At 41.7% G+C, this 15,936-nt stretch overlaps 1 protein-coding gene across 3 annotated transcripts; it reads right to left on the bottom strand.

Annotated features, from left to right (window-relative positions):
• Window positions 1-997: 997 nt before the first annotated feature.
• On the bottom strand, window positions 998-15,872 carry LSM14B (LSM family member 14B). Of its 3 annotated transcripts, none has more exons than XM_039499040.1 (10): window positions 15,579-15,872; window positions 10,134-10,297; window positions 9,564-9,699; window positions 8,952-9,068; window positions 6,471-6,626; window positions 6,197-6,274; window positions 5,175-5,336; window positions 4,831-4,981; window positions 2,896-3,072; window positions 998-2,500 (listed from the first exon to the last, which is right to left on the bottom strand). In XM_039499040.1, the coding sequence occupies exons 1-9, from the start codon at window positions 15,697-15,699 to the stop codon at window positions 2,901-2,903; spliced, it is 1,257 nt and encodes a 418-aa protein (XP_039354974.1). In that variant the 5' UTR covers window positions 15,700-15,872; the 3' UTR covers window positions 998-2,500; window positions 2,896-2,900. The 3 variants fall into 3 exon arrangements, with proteins under 3 accessions (XP_039354974.1, XP_039354973.1, XP_039354975.1); XM_039499039.1 differs by having other exon boundaries at window positions 6,459-6,626; window positions 15,579-15,871; XM_039499041.1 differs by lacking the exon at window positions 8,952-9,068 and having other exon boundaries at window positions 6,459-6,626; window positions 15,579-15,871.
• Window positions 15,873-15,936: the final 64 nt, after the last annotated feature.

Raw genomic sequence — 15,936 nt, 5'->3', positions numbered from 1 at the left:
TTCTGTATGTTAGCTGTGGAAGAGAGGACAGCCTGTGGGGGTTGGGGAAGCTGTACTAGCACTGTGCCTTAAGTGATATGAAGGATGGTAGGAGCTATTGGCATTATTAGTATGGTGTTGCTTATTGACAACTGGCTTGAGTGGAGAAGGGTAGGGGATGAAATCTAGTCAAATGTGTACATTCAGATCCTTAAGTGAGACAGCTGCAGTTAGTAGAATTCAGTAATTTTAGAAAGGTACAACCCCCCCCACCTCAAAAATGGTTTTAATTCTAGAGGTGGAATGGTGAAGTCATCTAGCCCACTTTTTAATACAAAATGCAAGAAAGCTAGGGCCAGCTGCCTGACATGTAAAAGTTATGCATTTAGATATGCCCCAGAAGAGGGTTTTGCTTTAAGTGCATAGAGTGCAATGAGCAAGTAAGTAAAATAATCCATATGCAATAGTACACAACACTAGCCGATGTTATTTAACATATAACACTAGTCCAACCACAAGGTGAAAGATTTAAATTAGAATAGGACTGACATGTAGATTCCCTCTTTTGAGCTGATGGAGTTTAATGCTAAGAAATAAGTTTAGCAGAAGCCAGTCCAAGACATTCATAGCTAAGCTTAACTGCTACTTTTTTAATCAAAGGAATTCGATCTGGCCTGAGGTTCCCACTCCACAGTATTTGCATAAAGATAAATAAACGTGATAGCTGAACACTTCAGGCTAAGCTCACAGGAAAATGTAAAGGAGAGATCGTAGCTTTGTATGTTAACAGTAATATTTGATCAGTACAGAAAATAAGAGTTCAGCTGCTGCTTCTAATTGTTTCTCCTAAGAGAAGACAAGTGCTGAAATCTTCATTCCCACTGAAGCAAGAGAAGCAGCCATCCAAAATGAAGGAACTGAAGTATGAAGCTGTGGAGGAAGTACAGATTGGTCGAGTTTTTTCTTACAAATGAAAGTTAGACATTTCTGGCTGTGATTAACACCAAGCCCATCCTTCATTAGATACTAGGGCTCTGGCTTATTTGAAATGAGAGGTTTCAGCTATTAAGCCACTGAGTAACACTCCTGCAAACAAGCATTAGCCATTTACAGGAACAAAAATGGGAGACGTGTTAAACATGTACATGTTTATTTATTACAATTTACATTTCTCCATAGCAATGGGGCAGCTGTGTTCTAATTCTTAATGAAGTCCTAACAAAAAGAAAGCCAAGCTTTTACAGTAATTTAGTCAACGCATAAATTAAAATTCTGGCTATGTAATGGGTTCAGTTATCAAAGTGCTTTTTCAACAAAATTTCCCATCAACCATGAAAGGAACACATGCCTAATAACTAAGCTTAACCCACTTATTCATGCAAACAAGTTTATAACCCCTCCTCCCAATTTGCCCCACACCTCTAACAAAAGAACTATGTACAGTTGGGGGGTTAGAGAAAAATTAAGAACACCCATCTGATAAGCTTCATTACATGGGCTGCCCTTTTAGTTTAGGGAAAGCAACATTCTATAGTGTTCCATCACAGAGCCTCTGCGTGTACATAAAGCTGTTTGCAGTGTCTACGGTTCACACAATCTGGTACTGGTAGGGGCAATAAGTCATAAGCCATCTCTCAAATTGCTCCTTTTGAGAGGTTTCTCCATCTTTATTCTTGCTTAGTTTACAGGTAAGCTACTGCAAGAACATTTCATGGAGTATTTCACACCGCATGTAGGAGCTCACTTGCGGTTCTAGCACTGTTTTATGAGTGAGGAAATACAGCATAGCACTCTTCCCTACATAGAACCGGGCTAGTTAGAGGCTTTGGGCTTTTTCCTCCAAACAGGACTTCAGAGACAGCCCCAAGTGACTGATTTTGTGCCATTGCATGGAATCCTGCAGTACCCCTGAAAGAGTAGTGGACCTGCAAATAACTGTACACTTTTACACTATCACATGATCAGCAGCCACCCAGTATTCCCAAGTCACACTATACACAACCCCTTCAGCAGCAGAAATCTGTATTTTCAGACACCACATGCTACTGAAGTTATGCTGCCTTAATGAGAGATCAGCAGCAGCAGCAAAGGGTACATTTGGTTGCTCAGAACAAAGTTAGCTGGTTTACTTCCAGTGAGCTTTGGTTCTGTTTTAAAGAAAGTTAAAATAGCATGATGATCTTCAGGGTACAGAAAGGGAGTTTCACTTTGTTTCAATGACAGTAACTTTATAGAGTCCCAGAAAGAAGAACCATATTTTAAGTTGGCCTGCACTTTGGGGGGGGGAAGAAAAAAAAAGACTCCAAGAAAATAACCCTGAACACATTCCCGCTTCCAAAAATATTCCAGCTCTCAGATGCTGGTTCAAATTAAGCTGAAGCCCAAAATACAAGCCGTAGTACATGAACTTCTGTCATTGACTTTCAGACAGTAAACAAGGACTTCTTAGCCCACATTGGTACAGCAGTTTGTTTCATCCTATATACATAATTTTCATCTTCATGGCAGAAGAATTTAGAGCCTGCAGAGAAAGAGTATTAGGCATCAAATAAAGGAGACCAATCCCACCTCTTTCCCATCCATGCCCACAGAAACACCAATCTGAGATTCGTTCCCCTGGTCAAGCTACTCTTGCTCAACTAAATCACAAATGCAACCTCAAAGTTTTGCATTCTATTATCTTGAGAGGAAGGCAAAGGCCACTTTTATTCAGACTTGGTCAGAATGTCAAGCCCAGCAAAGAATAACCATGAGTGGCACAACAATGACGTTAAGGCTGCTCTATCCTCATACCACCCAATATGAGGAGGATGAAAGGTGAATCCATAAGGAATCACCTTTGGTCTGCTTGCAAAGGTAGCAGCCAAGGTAAAAACTGAACAGCTATTTAGACACAGCATTTGCTACAAAACTTGCCTCCATTACACTCTTCCAGTACCAGCTCTGTGAGTTGTTTGGTTTCGCCGTGCTGCTCCACTACCCCTTCCACCTCGAAATCCACCACGAAAGCTACGTCCACGAAGAAACCTGCCAGACACGCCAAATGTCTCTGTATTAAGCTTCCTTTCTTCAGCCCATGTTGTACGCCTGGAACTGAACAAGACTGCAGTCAGGCTTGAGTCAAGCATGACCATTATTCAGAAGATAGTTTTTGGGAAAGTCTGTCCCACTTGTGCAGGAGTGAAGAAATCATTTGTTTTACAGAGATCTAGAAAGACTGATATGCTGCACCCTGCTTTCTCTGCACCCTTACTGCCTTGGACTTGTCACATATTAAGGGACAGCTCAACAGTCATATCTTGTTAGTTACCATTTCACCCTAACTGGAAGCAGGAACCACAAGTGCCTTAAAGGGACTGAACAGCAGTTTCAATAGTGCTGCAGTACCTGCCACCTGTTTTCCTGAAATGCTATTGGTACCTTTAGAGCAATTAAGTTCTACCAAGTTTCAATCATGACAACCAGGAAAGGAGTTCCTGTTTTAGACTAGCTTTAGTAACTAGAAAGCACTAGATTCCTCCTTCCCCACACAAAGGGCAACTGTATATCACTATACTACTTATAATAACTGTATGGAAGAATTATATTTCCTAGTTCCACTGTCAACAAATGAGACTATCGAAGTTGGGCTTGAGTGCAAAGTCTCATTGTTTAAAGATTCAGAATTACAGCAGCCCCTAGAATCAACCAAGATTAGGGCTTTTGTGCAAGCTGCTGTACAAAAACAGTTCCTGGACTCAAGAGCTTACAGTCTAAATAGGGGAAACGAGTGTGCAAGGAAACCGATGAAGTGAGTTGCCTAAGACCCACACAAATTCAACAGCAGAGCCCGGATTAAAGCATAAGAGGTCTGACTTCTACAACAGAGCTCTACTGTACACCTTTCCCTCTCCCCTCCCCCCGACAGGTAAAGGTGTACATTATGCAAAGTAATCAATTTATATAGGAAGAAAAAGAGTGCAATTAGTGACTTAGAAGGATAAAAATGCAACTGTTAGCCAAGGAAGTGCAGCATACAGTAATGGGAGAGGAGCGGGGTTTAGAACTTCAGAAACAAGTTAAGGGCAATCTAGCCACCATCTGTCTGGTAAGGAGACAGGAATGGATAGGTGATCAGGGGATTAAAAAAGTTCTCTTGGGTTTTAAAATATTAAACAGACATTTAAAGGACACAGTTTAGAGCCAATGTTTTAACTGAAATCCTTAAATTAAGCAATTATCTTTACGAAATTCTAAATCCAAGTTGTTCCATGCTTCCATTAGACTTTCCCCTACAAACACTGCAGCACTTGTGCATGGAAGAACAGCAAGCAACTCTCCATAATCTTAATGGAACGGATTCAGGCTTGGAGGACAAATGGTAAAGACTAAGTGGAAAAAATTGGGTAAAGAAGTTTAAGGATATTTTAAAACAGTTTCTAGAATGTCTAAAAGATATTGTAGTTTATGATATTCCAATAGTTCACCCTTTGGATGTCTTGTGTTCAATCTGATATGCCAAAAGCATAACCTTAAGCACTTGTTCACATCTGAGTTTATGTCAAGTGAATCCCCCCCTCCCCCCCCAAAAAAAGAAACACCCCCCAAGACTGCAATTTGTTGTAAGATCAGATATCACTATTTGTAAGTTTAGTAGTATCGAGTGAGCTGTCAAATTCTAGGGCCACATGCCTTCCAAAAACCTAGTTATTGATCATTCAAAACTTCAGAATAGAAGAAGCCTTTCAAGAGGCAGTATTTCATTTATCTGTGTTCGTATAAATGGCTAGGCATTGCCTAGCATAGAACCTCTCTAATATACTGCCAGCACTAAAGGGTGTAAGACAGACTGAGCTTCAGAAAGATAATTACCTGGATTTTAGTTCTGAAGAGATGTTGTCAAAGAAAGACTTTGATTTATCATAATAGCAATTGGGTCCAAGGAGGTCTTCATCTGCATTGCCATCATTCTGAGTTGCTACTCCAGGATCACTCTTTTCTTCACCTGCCTCAGCTTTGTCATCTGAAGATAGAAGATTAATTACACACTTCCTTGCTGCGTATACTGAAGAGCCATCAATTTCTTGCTCCCTCAAACTAGATCTGAGATTCTTCCCTATTTTAATCAATCACTAATTTCTCAGAGCAAGAGGTGGTCTGGTCTATATACCATCCTTAAAATTAGTAAAGCCACTTATATTTAATAAAAGACAAACCTTTAAAGTTCAGTTTCTTCTTGAATTCTTTATCAAGTTCCTCTCGGTTGAACTGTGCATTTGCACTTTCAAAATCAAAGTCACCTTCAAACTTTATTGTGTTTTCCTTCACAGTGGCTGGTCTATTTTGTCCTCTAGAACGGTTTCTGGTTCTCCTGTTTCCTGAAAGCAGGAGAGTTTAAACACTTGGTAACGCGTAGGAAGGTTAAATGACTTGGTCAAGGCCAGAGAAAACCAGGATTAGAACTCAGGAGTTTCTGGCTTCCAGTCCTGTGATTATGCCACACCTCTTTGAAAGAGACGTCTGAACTTCACTGTAGAAACACATTAGAGCAATACTTTAACTTTTTGGAAAACATTCTTGGCAGTTAAGTCTAACTGTTAAGTTAGATTACTACAGCCAACTTTCCCTGACAGTGTTGCATTCAACTACTATAAAGATAATGCCAAGCAGTTGAGGGGGGGGAATGAAACTTAAATTTTCCAAGGAATTTGAAGGAATTTCCCCCCATAAACCCACACACATTGGGATATGTACAGATTTCAGGAAACTCACACAAGGCTAGAACCAGTTAACATGGTTCTCTACAATACATGAGGAAGACAACTTAGACGAGTTGTAATAACATGGTCTGGCTGGTTATTGCTACCTCAAATCCCTTTTGAAGATCCTTACACAGTATGAGGGGTAGCCCATGTAAAGACAACAATTGATATCAAGTTTACATGAGTATACCGGAGTTTCAGGGGAGACGCAACAAAGCAATTCTCCCCTGGTATGTTCTCTATGGCTCTGCAAGGTTCTTGCAGAGGAACCTCTGGAGCTAAGGAAACATTACTTCTGCATGCCTGAATGCTCTTTTGGCTGTTTTGTTCCATGTACCCTCTTTATTTTATTATTTTTTACTATTAACATGGTGCTGCTTATAAGCATCTTATGTTAGCCAGTAGTCTCAATTATATGGAGCAGAGAATTGGAGTTCCATAAGGCAGTTTGCATATTTAAGGTCAAGTTAGCCTACCCGATCTTCTCCTTTGAGGTCTTCTGTTTTCATCATTCACCTGGCCTTGAGTTTGCACAGGTGGTGGCTGAACTATATCTACAGCAAAGAAACAGGGAAAGGAAGACTGTTTATTCTTATATGCTTGGATTATAAAGTTAACTTTCAACTTCTAAGGTACACTAACTTAGAACAGTCCTTAAGCCTGCTGGATAAGTTACTTCAACATTTTTCTGAAGGAAGCTCTACCAAATACCATTTGAAAACAAGACTTTGGTAATACCATTTGTCTTACTACTTTGTGGAATCTGCCTTCCATTGCGTTGGATCCCGGAAACTACTTTTGCTGGGGGTGGCTTTTTTTGATTCATGTTATCAACTGGACCAGTCTGAACAGCCTGCTCCACCATGGGACTTTTGCGTACCGGGTGAACCAATGGGAAGCCAGTACCTGGAAAAACAAAGGGGGTGATTACAACAACTAGTTTTTTAGTTGCATTCCAGGAAGTACTGCGTGAAAGAATTACACCAACAGTGCTCATGAACCCCAACTACCTCCATGATCAAAACAGATTTCAATACCTGCGCAGAACCTCCTAGGCACGTCCATTATTCTGCTATGGGGGTTTGGTATGCGTCTCACTACACATTTGAGTAAGTGTTGGCATACAAGTTTTTGGCCTATGAGCTCAGGTCCATAAATCAAGTAAACAATTTTACCCTTGAAGAATGCAAGTTAATTACTATAAAGGAGCAAATTGGTAAGGACGAAGTTAGGCATATCAAATTAAGACATCACTATATATGCAATAAGCTTCCAAAATATACAAATTCCCATTTCTCTTCATTAGGTATTCTTGTTTGTGTATGATTTTACAGAATAAATATTTTTTTTAGCTAAAAGATGCTTGCTTCAGACTTTTCTTGAAAGTACTTCATTTTCAAAGCAGTTGTGAGTGTCTCAGTGTGCATAATCTTTACTGCATCAATAGCTTAGTCTTACTGTACACAGCTTTTTGATATGCAGAACCAGATTTATGTGGCATCAGTGTCAGATCTATTGGACCATAACTACTAGAGCCATTAAACATTTATTTTAACGGCTCTAGTAGTTAGGGTCCATCAAGTACAAGTCATGTTTATATGCATTTGGAAGTCCTTCCATAAGGACACTACATCAAGTAGTTTGGTACTGTTAAAAAACCATCAAGAAAACCCAGAAACAAGTTGAAACTAGTCCAGTCTCAATGTTTCCTAGATATTAAAGCACACAGTACAGGAGTTAGAGGGTAACATTTCAACCTTAAAAGTCCAGGAGGTTGGTTGTTTCAAGACTTTTTTTACACTATGACACAGTTGGGCACTTATCTCAATGGTGTGAAGTATAACAAGCCATATTAGAAAGTTAAAATAAACGTTCAGACAAATATTCATTCCCTATGGTTGCAAAGAAGTTAATGTTTGGTACTTTGAGACATCCCACACTTAATTCTTTATACGAACATAAAAATTGATGAACAGAATGTTAGGTAGTTTTGCATAAGTGAGGACAGATATTTGCTTCCATGCAACTGGTTCAGTTTAAGATCAAGAAATGCATTACACCATTACACAAGCCAAGCCATTGCTTATTTTAGTGCATCCTGAATCTGCATTCTATTTCTAGAATTCTCTATTGTGCCACATACTAATCTAGTACACACTTAGGACTTTCACACGAATAAACCAGAAATGCCACCCTTAGAGTATGTCTAGATATTAAGCCTTCCCAGTAGTTACTATCAGCAAGCATCATTTTGAAGCATACTTTAGTTGATCTTTGATATGGTACAGAGAGATAGATATAGGCCAAAAGGGGGGGAAGCTACACACGTTTGCTTTCCAACTTGACCCAAGCATTTTTAAGTGTGGATTATAAGCAGATTCATGACAGCTACCTGCACACGTGGATTGTACCCACACTATTTGCCTTGAACACACTGCAAAGCTCTTCAATCTAGTTTTCCCTTGAACCTACTTTTGAACTGGATTCACTGTAGTGCATAAAATTTAAGATCAACCAACTGTCATGTCTTTGTTCAGATATGATAGTTTCCATGAATGCAGATTGTCAAACAAAAGGGTCAATCAGTAAAGCATGAATACTGCAGTCATGTAACACCTACTGAAGCAGAGAGCTATTTACAGTGGCCCATGTCAAGTGTGGAATGCATTCAAAAATTCCTCTCCAATAACAAATGGGAGAAGGCTCAAGTATTTCTTTAAGGACCTAGCTAAAGCAGTTACTAAGTTCTGGGGTATCATTATAGCCCTACCCAGAAGCAAAATTTGTATTTGCATCTGATCCACAAAAATGATCTGTGGATATCCACAGATATAAAGCAGACATCCATGGATTTGCAGGGCTCTAAGCATCATTCCTTCCTCTACAGAAAGGAAAGGTCCATTTCATGCTATTCTGTAAGCTGGCAATAAATATCTATTGTTATGTCCCAACAAGCAAACATCTTCTGCAGCCAGCCTTCCCTATGAAGACTAACCACTATCCTGTACTTGTTCTCCTTCCCCAGCCCCCCAATCAATTCTTCTAGAGTAGCAGTAAGCCAGAGCTCTAACAAATGGTCAGAAACAAAGCAAGAACTAAGAACGATGTATCAGTTTTGCTATAGTTACACATAAGTACTGTCATTTTGAGAGGGTTAACAAGCAGAATAGAATGTTCTGCAAACACCATGCAGGTTCTTCCAAATATTTGGAGTCCTCAAACTGCTGTTACCCTTGGAAGAGAGCTGATGTGGCTCAGAAGACATGTCAGGCTCTGAAACAGGTTGTGGAGACGGAGAAGAGCTAGGGCTGGAAGCAGCTGCTGATGTTGGAGGGCTTACCAGTTTCTCTAAAGAGACAGAGGGGAGAAGAGAAAGCAAAAAAGGTACACAAATAAGGCAAGGTAGTTGAGACACTGAGGGCTTGGAAAGAGATACAAGAAGTTACCTAGAATAGTATTGAGATGCTACATATTTGGAGTCCTTTCCTAAGGTACTGAGAATTTTATCAGCGTGCAGAATATGCAGGGCATCTTAAACTAGAAACAGACTATGTCCTCATTGAGCCAATAACCAAATGGGTAAGCTTATATGTATAGTACTTTCAAACAGATGCTATTAGACTCATTTACTGTTCTTACTGTCTCTACAGACAAATTTCTTACTTTAACACTTTTTACAATTAAGCCTCATTTCATAAGGCTGGTTGTTTTAACTGCTGACAGAAGATACAGTCAATTAATTCAGAAAATGTAGTTATTAACACTAGGGCACAAACCATTGTGAAACCATGCCTTAAAGATGGGGTACAATTTCAAAGAGCACATCTTCAAGTTTTTACTCACCTAAACCTAATGAAGCTGCATATTGCTGGCTAAGTAAAGAGCTGGCAGCAAGCTGGCTGTAGTGTTGCATGCCTCTAAATGGACTATAAGGCACATGTGGCTGGAAGGATGATGTAGAGGCAGAGCCCAGTGAAGACTGCACAACAAGAGAATAGTGTAAGTACATTTTCACTGACAGTTTCTGAACTCTTGTATTTCCTGTTTCTCCACTATCCTCATAGTTGGGGATTTAGTGTTTAAGGTATTAAAAGTAACAAGACCGTTTAAAATGTCAATTTATGAAAATATTTAAAGATAACCTACACAGCGATTTCACCTGGGTCAATTAAAATCTGGACTGCTTACCAGGTTTTCAATGCTGCAATACTTTGGCCACAAAGACTGAAGGAAGTATTGGGTTGAAAACCAGTGTTTCCACTTGAATGATTAAAGTTCTTGGAACCATTTACACTGACCTTTAGTTTTTTAACACCGCCTTTTAACACAAAGACTTGTGGTTTAGGTCAAGCTTTGAATTGCTAGTATTTTGCCTCAAAACATTCTACCACCATTTCAAATTGAAATTCTTACTTGGACAATGGCAGGATCCTGAGGCAGAGTATGTTGAGCTTTAGGAGGTTCACATACAGTAATGTCTTTGATGTCACTTCCCCGGAAAATTATGTATTCATAAATCTCTTCTCTTGGAGGAGCAGGTCTGTCTGTGGGACGGTCTTCAGTACCAAATGACCGCACTTCAGCATTTAAGAGAGAAAGTAGTAGATATTAGCCTCTATTAGTACTGCAACTTGTTTCTCCAGCACTATATAGTTTCAGGTGAAGTTTAGCTTTATGCCACAGCAAAAGGGCATGTACTCAAGGCTCTAAGGATCCCTGCTATATTTAACATACATATACACACAACCCCCACCCCCAGAAGTCAGGTCACAGTTAGAACGAACAACTCCTGACCCCCCCACACACACCTGATTTTTCCAAAGCCCACCTCAGCAGTAGTCCATGTAAACAGGTGATTCTTAAAAAGTCAATGACTTGCACTATTTTGCATTGATGAAGCCTGTTTCTAACATGCACCGCCACCACCGCTCCCTTACCCGAGACTGCTCTACTGTCAGCCTCTTAAACTGGGGAATCCAGCTTGAGTTCCTCCAACCACAACTGTGGCAGAATAGCACAAGAAGAGGGGCTGTCTCAGGCAGCAAGGTCCCAACTACAGCCGAGTAAATAATGGACTTTTTTGTTTGCTGGCAATGCCAAAAAAATTAAAAAATAGTTTGGGGCCAAACATTCTCATTTGCTGAATCTTTCCAAAGAGAAAAAAACATCTGCTTGATCCCCAGCCACAATTTGGGCAATCTGTCAAAAGCAAAGGAGAACTAGGTTCACAGAACACCTAGGAGCAGCAGCTCCTTTATAACCTTTAGTCCAGTGGTTTGGGTACTCACCTGGGCTGCTCTTACAACTGTCACTGGAATAGGGGAAAAAGCGAGGATGACTCGTCTGGTGATTAATGCCCTCCCCTAGAATGTGAGATATTCAAATTCTAGTTCCTGCTCCAATGACTAGTTTGTTTAGTAAAAAAGTGAAGAGCTGCTACACAAGAGACTGAGAAAGCCTCATATCAGAATCTGTCATGGTCCAGTGGCAAGGCCACTGGCCTGTAATGTGGAAGGCAAGTTAAAATCTCTCCTCCTACCCCTACAAGTATTTTGTTAAGCTAATTTTCCTTTGCTTTTGGCAAAAAATGCCCCTCCCCCCCAAAAAGGCATGTATAGTTGAAACAAAACATTTTGTTTTGACATTATCAAGATGGAGGTTTTTAAAAAAAAATTACTTGGTCAAAACTATTTGATGAACTCAGCACAAATTCACAAATACTTCTGGTCAATCCAAAATTGTTTTTCACAGAATAAGTTAATCACCAAAAAAATTTCACCCAGCTCTAGTCCCACTCCATTTAAAGCTTTAGAGTTCAAACCATGACATTATATTTAAATTTTTCATGGAAGTGCGGCAGGTACAGGTAAAGCACAAGTTAATACACATTATTCACCTCTCTCCACTCCCAGAGTGGAATGCCACTGGTTTCATGATTAATACATATACTGCCTGCCTTACATCTTAAGCAAAGAACTCAAACACAGTTCAACTACATTTTGCAAACACTGAGCTATCAGTTGCATCCGAAGAAGTGAGCTGTAGCTCACGAAAGCTCATGCTTAAATAATTTGTTAGTCTTTAAGGTGCCACAAGTACTCCTGGTTTTTTTTTGCGGATACAGACTAACACGGCTGCTACTCTGAAACCTGAGCTATCACTAAACTGCAAAGTTGCACTGAATGGACTTCTGGATTTCCAGTTTCTTGAAGCTCAGACTAAGATGTTGCTCATATTTGAGCAGGACTAGTGTCATTCTCCTTACAGGTCAATGCAGAGCACTACATGATGTGCCACATCCTTGGACCAGGACTAGGACACTAGTCACTAGTAACTGATTAATGCTCCTCTGTTCCAGCACTGCTAAGTCTGCAAAAGCCTTTTAAGCTACCTCAACACCACAAGCTAGGGGTGCTCTGCGATCTGCAAAGGTTGATCATCATTCTCCAGGTGGAGTTTAACACGTTTTGATGTGTAAAAGCCTAAATGGCCTAGACCAGGATATTTGAGGGACTGCCTCTCCCCATGCCATACTGCCATATCGGCAGTCAGCAAGGGCTACCCAAGCTGGATCCCCTCAGAGAGGTAGCAGCTGGCAGGGTGTTCTATGATAGCCGCAGAACTCTATAGCTTGGTTCTCCCTTGGTCTGAAATAGCCTAAATGTGGTGACCATCCAGGCACGCTACAAAAGAAATGTCAATTTTAGAGAAAATTGAGAGTATACCTCTACCTCAATATAACGCTGTCCTCGGGAGCCAAAAATATCTTACCGCGTTATAGGTGAAACCTCATATCGAGCTTGCTTTGGTCCGGAGTGCTCAGCCTCCCGCCCCAAGCGCTGCTTTACCACATTATATCTGAATTTGTGTTATATCAGGTCATGTTATATTGGGGTAGAGGTGTATATGTACCAAAACGATAAGGGGATGGGAAAGGAGTTTCTATAGATGTTTGGGTTAGTTCCTGCTGACATGATTATTACTGTACTGCTGAGATCTTCCTGTTCTAAAATGTTAGGCCACCTAGGACATTGGACAGAAGTCTGTTATTGCAAGTCTTTTAAATGGACATTGCTAGCTATCTGCAATTTGAGAGATTCTGTCTAGAGTTCAAAATGCTTCTCTACTTCTGCAAACAAATCAAGGTCTTATTTATGAGCGACACTTCTGTTACAATGGCATGGGTCTAAATATGACTGCAGCACTATTATTGAGGTCAGGCATCAGAAAGCACTTGACATAAATCCTGTAATTTAAGAAATCTTAGTCTTAGCAAAAAAAGCAAAATTTGATTTGAAAAACCTATAAAGTAGCATTTTAATAATGGAATATGAATCTGCCAGTAAAGAAATTAAGTTACAACACAGATGGCAATATGCTGCAGGCAGTGCACCAAATTAAAAAAGTGACCAACATCCAAAATATCGTAAGACTTATAGCTTTATTTCTAAGGCAAACAGCATGTATTTTTCCCTACTAATTTAATACATATGAAGACATTCTTCTAGTACAGAGGTCCTGTGAAAGGCACTCCAATTAAGCTCTGAAGTAGTGAGTGCTAGGTGGAAAACGAAGGCTACAGAGGAGACTGCTGTATCCCACTCATTACAAAGGAGGCTCCGAATCAGCAGTGTAGATAAGACATGGGTAAAAAAATTGCATTTGTGTATATATGGATGCAAGGACTTCTGCTTAAAGGAGCAAGCAGCCATAGCCCTGCTGTTTCAGCTGACAGACAGCCATGCTGGGATCCAACTGAATTCCATTCTCTTCTCCTAGCTTCCTTACATACAATCTGTTACTCAGGCTTTGTAAAGGATGTGATGAAGTACATAGCTTTAGACACATGTATGCCTATGTGGAGGTCAATCCCGATCAGCTACATCTCAATATTTGAAATTAGTCAGATATCTGAAATTCAAAATAACTAATTTTAAGTAGGTTTCAAACATCCTAGTTAGATTTTCTTTATCCACAGTTTGGCACATAGGGACTGTGGACCAAGAATGACTGTCTGGATCCCCTGAATACTTCCCAGTATTTAAAGATGAGGTCCTCGAATCTGATGCAGTAAGAGATTGCTAGTGGAAGCATTAAAGTTTGAGAAACAGGCGGAGTTCAATGATTTTAGAAGTAACATTTTCAACAGACTGGAGAGGAAGAAGTGATGAGGAGGAAAGTTAGACATTACGAAGGCACAAAGTCTTCCCCCCTCCCATTAGGAAAGTGAGGAGAGGGTGAAATGTATCTTTAATTTTGTTGCTTTCTCTATCTTCACAAGGAAGAGACGAAGAAAACCCAAGCTTACACTGAGACAAGAGGCTGGAAATACAAGAATAGTGGCAAGATGATTAGAAAAGCAGCATGGAAGAAATCTGGTTTGAGAGACTGTATGAGATGGCAAACAGAACTAAGATTCTAGACAGAAGCAAGTTTGGGAGTCACTTGTGTAGGTGGCAGATGAAAATAAGAGACAGCCAAAGACTAGGAGAGAATCAAGATCAGTATGCACAAGGACAGATAGCAAAAAAGTGAAGAAGCAGTCTGCAAGATAGGAGAACCAGAAAAGCCCAAGTGTCAAACACTCAGGTAAACAGACTGAGGATTAATTATACGTATGATTTAAGGGCACTGCACAAGAGATTACTATTTCAGAGCATTATTCAGTTTGAACTTAGTCCAATTCTTGATCACAAGTATTAAAATGAGGAACCAAGATTTAGGGTTTGTATATTATTTTACACAAAAATGTAACAAATTTAGATTCTTCCATTTCACTCTGATCTGTTATTCACCCAATCCAAACACTGCAGAATTATTTTATCATCCAAGTAATAGAAAGTATATGAAGTAGGACAGTAAAAATCAAGTCAATTGTTAGAACAGAATTATGACTAAATTATTGTGAGAAAAAGAAGTGGGGCAGTTTAAGACTAACAGGTGAACTTAAGATACTAGCAGTGCTTTCACATATTTTCTTCACAAAAAAAAGCTGAATTACTGCACTATGTTTGAGAAATTAAACAGGTGTCCCAAAAAGGCCTTGTAATAGTCCCACCAGCCTCCAAGTAAGGTGCAGTATATCCAGCAGTTAGTTCTCTTGTGAATATTTGACTTGCTTGCATTTGACCATTTGCTCTACAAGCCAGGCTCGCTATACTGTAGGAGGTAGCTCTGGCACTGTAAAGTAATTAATCAAACGCTGAATCATGAAAGAGGCCACAGCTAAATGAACCAACCCCGGCTGTAATTAAAGCTTTGCTCCTCCGTCTGCCTCCGCACTTGAGCTTGGGCAGGTTGGTATTTCAGAGCTGGAGTCAGCCAGCCCCAGACTGAAACAAGATGCGAGGTCCCTGGGGCTTTCGCCAGACCACCCCTGCAGAGCAGCTTAGCTCCAGCTGCTGCCTGTTTACACCTCCCTCGCCAGGCGGCTCGGCTCATTGTTCAGGCGTGTGGGGGGCGAAGGAGCATCCCAGACACGGGGAGAGATTGAACGTGGACTGAAGCCGAGTTCCAGGCAACAGCCTCGGAGCCACGGCAGGGAGGCGCTGTCGGGGCCCACAGTCCCCGAGTCCGGGGGGTGACCAGCCACGGCAGGTTTCCCGGCCCCAGCTCAGCCTTCTCCGCGCCAGTGGGCCCGGGCACGTCGGTCCGCAGAGCCGAGGCGAGCCGACGCCGAGTGTCTCCGCTGTCCCGCCCCCCCCCAACCCAATTCTCCACCGAGCAGCGGGCCGGATGCCTAGGCCCGACTCCCCCGTGCCCCACAGGGCCAGCCCCGCGGTCTGCGCTGTGGGGAGAAGCCGCCGCCTCAGTGCGGAGGATGCCCGGCCCGGCCCGGCCCGGCCGCCCCCCCCTCACCTTTGGCCAGCGCCACGGTGGAGTTCTCGGTGTCGATGGTGTAGAGGATGCCCTCGTAGCGGATCTGCGCCTTGGAGATGAGGCTGATTTTGCTCCCGATGTAGGGGGTGCCCGAGCTCATGGCTCCGCCGGGGCCGGCCGCGCGGCCTGGCGCGGGGCTGAGGAGAAAGCGGCGGGTGGCTCCGCTCGGCGGCGTAGGCCCTGGCTAGACGCGGGGGAGAGGCCGCTCAGGTAGCTGCACCGCCAGCCCAGCCTCGCCCCCTCACACACTGCGGAGTCGGGAGCCCCGCCGCCTCCGGCTGCGCCTTATATAGGGCAGAGAGTGACGGGCGCTGGGGCGAGATTGCGCATGCGCCTC

The sequence above is a fragment of the Mauremys reevesii genome, linkage group 13 (assembly GCF_016161935.1).
Source record: "Mauremys reevesii isolate NIE-2019 linkage group 13, ASM1616193v1, whole genome shotgun sequence".
NCBI classification, from domain to species: domain Eukaryota; kingdom Metazoa; phylum Chordata; order Testudines; family Geoemydidae; genus Mauremys; species Mauremys reevesii.
This window is presented reverse-complemented; position numbering and strand designations above follow the sequence as displayed.

Coding starts and splice junctions, on each gene's coding strand:
- LSM14B (XM_039499039.1), bottom strand. CDS start 15,699: ATGAGCTCGGGCACCCCCTACATCGGGAGCAAAATCAGCCTCATCTCC. Junction 6,627..8,951: donor ACATCAGCTCTCTTCCAAGG/GTAACAGCAGTT, acceptor TTGTTTTTCCAG/GTACTGGCTTCCCATTGGTT. Junction 3,073..4,830: donor TCTTCAGAACTAAAATCCAG/GTAATTATCTTT, acceptor AGTCTTGTTCAG/TTCCAGGCGTACAACATGGG.